The sequence below is a fragment of the Nicotiana attenuata genome, chromosome 11, assembly GCF_001879085.1.
Source record: "Nicotiana attenuata strain UT chromosome 11, NIATTr2, whole genome shotgun sequence".
Classification (NCBI taxonomy): Eukaryota; Viridiplantae; Streptophyta; class Magnoliopsida; order Solanales; family Solanaceae; genus Nicotiana; species Nicotiana attenuata.
In genome coordinates, this window is record NC_031999.1 from 33,544,662 (window position 1) to 33,551,529 (window position 6,868).

At 39.4% G+C, this 6,868-nt stretch overlaps 1 protein-coding gene across 1 annotated transcript; it reads left to right on the plus strand.

The window, feature by feature from the left end:
• Positions 5,007–6,198, plus strand: LOC109234330 (bZIP transcription factor 11-like). Its single transcript, XM_019400269.1, has one exon. It carries the CDS (start codon positions 5,581–5,583, stop codon positions 5,989–5,991), a length of 411 nt encoding a protein of 136 aa, XP_019255814.1. The 5' UTR covers positions 5,007–5,580; the 3' UTR covers positions 5,992–6,198.

The following is a 6,868-nucleotide window of genomic DNA, read 5'->3' on the forward strand; positions in this document are numbered from 1 at the left end:
CGGAAAGGTAAGATTTCTTTTAATTTTTACTGACTATTTTCTAAGTAGGTGGAAGTAGGTCCTTATCAGAAGATCGGCAAGCGCGAAGTGGTGGATTTCTTGTGGGAAAATATAAATTGTAGGTTCAAAATACCAAAAGAGATAGCGTGCGATAATGGGCCACAATTTATTGGTGCAAAAGTACAAAGTTCTTCGAAAATTTAAAAATAAAGAGTATCGCATCTTCACCCTACCATCCGAGCGCAAACGGTCAAGTGGAGTTAACGAACAAAGTGATTATACAAAACCTAAAGAAAATTTTGGAAGCGGCTAAAGGTAATTGGCCCAAGAAGTTACTCAGAGTTTATGGGCATACCGAACAACGGTCACATCGAGCACAGGGACTTGGCGTATGTAAGAATGGTAGCATAAAAGCAGAGAATGGAGCGGTATTATAATCGAAGAGCCTACCTCCGTTATTTCAAAGTAGGAGACTTGGTTTTAAGGAAAGTAACTCAAAACACCTGAGAGCACAACACAGGTAAACTATGTCCAACTTGGGAAGGCCCCTACCGGGTTTCATCTGTCACCGGGAAAGGTTCGTATGAACTGGAGAATCAAAATGGAGAAAAGTTGCACAGCAATTAGAACGTGGCGCACCTCAAATGGTATTATTGCTGATGAAAATCACCCGAATTAAAAGTATGTCTTGCACTCTTTAGCATAAATTCCTGAGGTAAAGTATGTTACCGAGTTAAGGATTATCTAGCAATTCATTAGTGGAATCTTCGGAGATATGAGGAGGGAATGATATAAGGATAAGGAAATAATGACTGCCACGTCGACCGGAGAAAGAAAACCGGAAACATAGTTGCATCATTGGGACGGGGGGACTGCACGGCCAGCCCTGTAGAAACAAATTGTAAAAATTAGCCACAAGTAATGGCAATTTCTTTTCAGCATAACAAATGCTTATGTCCTTTTCTTTTTAGAAGGAATAAAATGAAATCCTTTTGTTTTTATCTCGTTTCTTGTCTGAATGATGAATTAACTTTGTCATTTGAAAGTTCAACAAGTACTTCAAATGCTAGTGCCGTAATGAACAGGAGATGTCCTCTTCAAGAGTACTATAAACATATGAGGGCCCTCTCTTATAAAAACCCTCACGTTAAAGGGTTGGTTTCGGAAGAACTTATGCCCGGAATCAAAATGCCTTCGGGGAAAAATAAACCTGAAGCCTAGCACAGAAAAACGCAAAAAGCAAACTTGCGCAAATACTTAACCCTCACGATAAAGGTTTGAATTCTGATGAGTTTGTGCCCGAAATACAAATGCAAATCAGATGCAAACAGGAAAACTTGCACAAAACTCGTAAGCAAAATGAAGATAATGCAAAAACTTGCATAAATAATCAAACGAAAGAAAGATTCAAACAATACTAGAGCAAAAAGAAGTTTATATTTACAGTCACATGCCAAAATGGCATAGATACAAGAATTGGAAAAAGAAAAGAAAAGCTAAACTAAAGTATCTCCGGAACTCGGAGGAAGAGAAGTGGTCGCGCCCCCGGGAAAAGTAGATGTATCCGTCGACGGCTCAACATTTTGGTCTTCACTAGTTTGGCCTTCAACATCATCATTCTCTAATTCTTCTTCAATTCCCAAGAACTCGGAACCGGAATCAAAAGGACCAAAAGCATCAGGCCTCGCCAGGAGACCACTTTTAGCAGCCAACTCGAGCTCACGTGCCTTAGCAATTTCAGCATCAAAGTCAATGATACCAGCTTTGGCCTCTTCCAAGGTTTTTCTCCTCATGTTGTACATAGCGTAAGTTTTCTCAACAATGAGGGAAGGTTCTCGGTGCTGGAGTTCTTCTTTGAGTTGGGTTACCTCAGTAGAAAGACTTTCCCGGGCGGATCGAACAGATTTGAGGCTAACATCAAGGTCGCAGACAGTAGAGCTGAAAATTCTATCATGCTCGATAGTCCTCTTATGCTTCTCCTCCAGCTGGGCATATTTCACCCCCCTCCCCCCCACCATCAACCTCTTCAGCTTTGGAATTCAAGGCTGCCTCCAAATTGTTCAGTCTTTCAGCGGAGGCAGCCTCGTGTTCGGATGCAGCAAGAACGACATTATGGACTTCAACCCATTTAGTTTTAGCTTCTTCAAATTGAACCCTCAACGAGGCGACCTCTTGGCTAAGGGTTTCCACCTCTTGCTCGCTTTGCTACAAACGAGCTGCCAATAGGACGGCCTCAATGGCCTTGGCTTCCAGTTCCAAGAGGCAAGCAGCACGATGCTCCCGCTCTGCCAAAAGGTGATCCCGTGCGAATGTAGTTTCTTCCTTCGAACGAATCAACCTCTGAAGGCCCTCGAAAGCAAGAAAGTTAGCCTATAAAGCAAGAAAGGCGAGATTTGGGATATGCTTAGGCAAAAATAGAAGAAATAACAAAAGAAGTAAAGAATATACCGCTGCGGCATTGTTCAACAAGCACTCTCGAGAGAGAGCCTGAATCTTTTTCCAATCTTTCTCTGAAGGCAAAGGCTTCCGATAATTGGCAAGCTCCACCGGTCGAGATAGCAAGTTGCATCTGGTGGAGACTGAGAGAATAATGTTCCTCCTCCCCTGCGAATCTTCAGAGGGGGCAGCATAATTTTGCCCCAAATTCCCATGAACAGGGGACTGGGGAAGAGGAATATCTCCTTCGTGATCAAGTGTGGCCGGTGGAGATAATGTAGCAGTTGCTGGTAGAAGAGCTGGGGAAGATGGAGGTTAAGCTGATGGCGGTGAATGAGAAGCAGCTGTGATAAATGCACTGCTGGTTGTTGGATGCTCGCCAACTAAAGATGGCAGGGACTTGGTACTCAGCCCCGCACTACCAATCACAGTAATTGGGGCCCGAAAACAGGAGTTGGCATTTTCTACTAAATCAAACTCCCCCCAAAGTGTCGAGATGTCGTCCTTGGTTGGTGTAACAAACTCAACAGATTGAGCATTCTGTTGAGTTGATGATGATCGTCGCCTTCTGTGTAGAGAAGCTCCATCATCACTAGCTTTTCCATCATCGTCGATCATCACGGTGTCTATGATCAGCCTGGGAGGATGGCTAGTTATCATAACTTCCGAAGACGACTCGGGAGCGATAGTCTTCGCCCTCTTATTCTTTTCCCCGGCCACGGAAGAACATCTTCTTTTTGGGTCCTTTTTCTCCGACCGGGGACTCCGTCGTGAAACACACATGCCCGAAGCAGGCCCGGAGATACCTGTTCGAGTGAGTGCCGCTTGAAGCAGCCTCACCGCTTCAACAGGATCAGCCAAAACATCCTCCTCGGGAATATCAACTGAGCCTGCGAGTAGACCTGATTTCAAGGAAAAGATAGAAGGGATCAATCAATTTCCTCACATAAAAAGCTGAAACAAGGTTAGTTTGAATTACCATGAATTTTGTCCTTCCACCAGTATTTAACGGACACCTCTTTCCACGTACAGGTCTCGGGCGTAGTGGATCTTTTGAACCTACTGACCTAAGCCTTCAACCATGGGCGGAACCCATCGAGTTGCTGAAACGAGCGTATAATGAAGGATCAACACAGATATGGAAGAATCCCTAATCAACTAAATATTAAACAAAAAACTTATGAGTGCGGTTCCACACCTCCGGAAAGGATGAAGCCGTTTCCGGAATGATGTAATTGGTAGCCACTGCAACAAATCGCTCCATCCACCCACGGTCGATGTCATCATCCATGCTAGATAACAGGGCATGATGGCCGCGTTTGCTAAAATTTATCATTCCCCCGCGGAAGATTTTGGGGGAATAGGGATTCATCACATGAGCTAAATATAGCTCCTCTCCTGTTTCCTGGCACAGACGCCGAAGACAAGCAATCGTCCTCCACACAGAAGGACTTACTTGTGCCAAACACACTTGATAACGGAGGCAGAACTCCGCAATGACGGAGTCAAGCTCTCACTTAAGGAAAACGCACCCAAAGTAAAAGGATACGTGTAAAAGTATGTAAAACTCTTCTTGGAAAGGGTCACTCGCTCCGTTAGATCGGGAGCAACAATGTCCAAATCATGGCAGCGACAGTCTTCCTTCACAACAGGAATACTGGAAGGATGAATGGAAGAAGGGTATCTGCCAACAGCCCACGTGCGAGGGAGAGCCGAAGGGAGTTTCTTCTCGAAGTCTTTTGTTGTAACAAGATTCTAGGAATGATATAATCCACCGTTGGAGGAACAATTATGCGTGTAGGAATGATAGATTTCCTCATAACTTATACGTGTATTAATTATGCGTAAAAGAACTAAACGTTGTATTAGCTATGCTATATTTTATGTGAAAAAGAGAAACAATCAACCAAATATTGTGTAACTTATGCTAAATTCTATGTGGAGATATATATATATATATATATATATATATATATATATATATATATATATATATATATAGCTCAACATTGTATAAAGTTAATCTAGTTTTAATACATGAATAACTCATCTCTAACTGGCTACGTACCAAACGACCCCTTAGTGCATGCATTGACGGAAAGTATTTCTTGTCCAATATGTATAACATGGGCGAAGCTACACTATGGTAAGGGTGATCAATTGACCACCCTTTGTTGGAAATTACACTGCGTATATAGGTAAAATATTAGGTTTTTGAGGCATATAACATATATTGAACACCCTTTGTCAGAGATTTTTTTTTTACTTCTTTCAAGTTTGAACCCCCTAAGGAAAATTCTTGGTTTTGCCACTGATGTATAACCGACATTCATGGTACTTAAGACTTTGATTGCACATTAACATATAGTACTTGTTATTTTTATGATAATAAAGGCAAAGATTTGATTTCAAAGAAAACACAAGAGATTTTGATAGAACTATCTTCTTCTATTCAAATTATGATGTTCTCATTCTCTCATTCCGACAGTTGAGATGGTGAAAAATCTCTACATTCACTGATAAATATTGTATGACAAATTAAAAGGTTTTACATAGTTGAAGACAAAGATAATAAGTAGGTCGTACTTGTAGCTTTTAATATAACTAGAAGCATACCTTAACCACCATTCACCCACCTACTCTCCTAGGAGATCCCACTTTTTTCCACACTTTGCCTTGTACCGCTCAATTTTCCTTTATATTTTACTTTCTTGGTACCCTTTTCAGTTCTCTTGTCCACCTTTTTGTGCCTTTAAATCAGTTCACAACCTCAACATCAATCCCTTCCTCTTCTCCCCTTTGTCTGTCGAATCTTTAGTTTCCCAACTATTGTTACTCTGTTCTTAATTTTTTGCTTTTGAGGTTTCTATTTTATAGATCTGAGGCTCCTTCTCTGAAATTGATGGCTGCATAGTTTGTGAATTCATGTCTCCAGTTGTTAGTGAAATCCTCCTTTGTGGGTTTATGATAAGTTGTTCACTTAGACGCAGGACCCATCTTGTTCAATCTTTCTCTGTTGTTTTCCTCTACTGGTTCTACGTTTTTTCATAAATCACTTGTCTATTTAGTCATCTACTAGTAACTACTCTTTTGGGGTCCTGCGTCTTCTTGTCTTGGTATAATAATAAGTATATAGCAATATATATGGCTTCATCTTCTTCAGGAGATTTGATGAATGAAAGAAAAAGGAAGAGAATGGTATCAAACAGGGAATCAGCAAGAAGATCAAGAATGAAAAAAAAGAAGCATTTGGATGATCTGATGTCACAAGTGGAACAATTGAAGGAAGAAAATATCAAGATCATAACAAGTATTAATGCGACAATACAAAACTATGCTACTGTGGAGGCAGAGAACAATGTTTTAAGAGCTCAGATGATGGAACTTAACCAAAGGTTGCATTCTCTCAATGACATCCTCAGCTACATCAGCAATAATGGAACAACTTTATTTGAGGATCACAACTGTCCTGAAACTTTAGTGAACAATCCGTGGAACTTGATGTACCAAAATCAGCCAATCATGGCATCTGGCATGTGCTTTTATCACTACTGATTGACTCTAATAATGTTGGATGGTGATTGATCTGTGTAATATTATAATGCTAGTGTATATGTTGTTATTATTAGGACTATTAAGGGAAAATCATAACGAGTCAAAGAAGACGAGCATGCCGGTCGCCGGTCGGACATTGTAAAATGTGGATCATGTATAATATTGAAACGTATGGTTGTGGATGTTTTACTTGTTTTAACTTGTTTATGACCGGTGTTCTTTCTCTCTCATCATTATTTTAAATTATTATACTTATTATATTACTATTATTGTTATTGTTATTATTTGGTCAAATACATCTTTAGTCCCTAGAACTTGGCACAAATTTTCATTTAGTTGCCTAATCTTATGAGTTGTATTTATGGAATGGAATACCTTGTGGATAAAAAATTTATTTGCACCGAATATTTATATCTAACTAAAGAATTAATCTTAACAATCAATAAATTAAAGAGAAAATGCATTATTATCAAGATGTGTTTATTAAACACCTCAAATTTAATGTGTATAATTGGCAGGGAAAAAAGAGTTTTTGATGAAAAAATAAATTTCTGGACATTTCCAATCACACTGTATATATAAGAAAATTATTGTCTATGTCTATAAATAGTAAATATTGAATCCATTAACTTCTTTATATGTTTACTTCTGTGTATATATTTGAATTCTTTTAGTGAAAAATTCTGCCTCTTTCAAACTATCAAATATGTGTTAAAAGACAAATATCTAACAAGAATAACGTGTTCGATTGATAAATCTTACCTAGATGAAGGTATTTAAATGAAAATGGTGCCAAACTTAGAAGACATTTGCTTTTTCATATTCTCCGTAACTCTTTCTCCATTTTTCCTTGTCTGTACATAAGTTGGATTTGATA

What these genes read in the sequence shown, in the direction of transcription:
- LOC109234330 (XM_019400269.1), top strand. Translation starts at nt 5,581, where the DNA reads ATGGCTTCATCTTCTTCAGGAGATTTGATGAATGAAAGAAAAAGGAAG.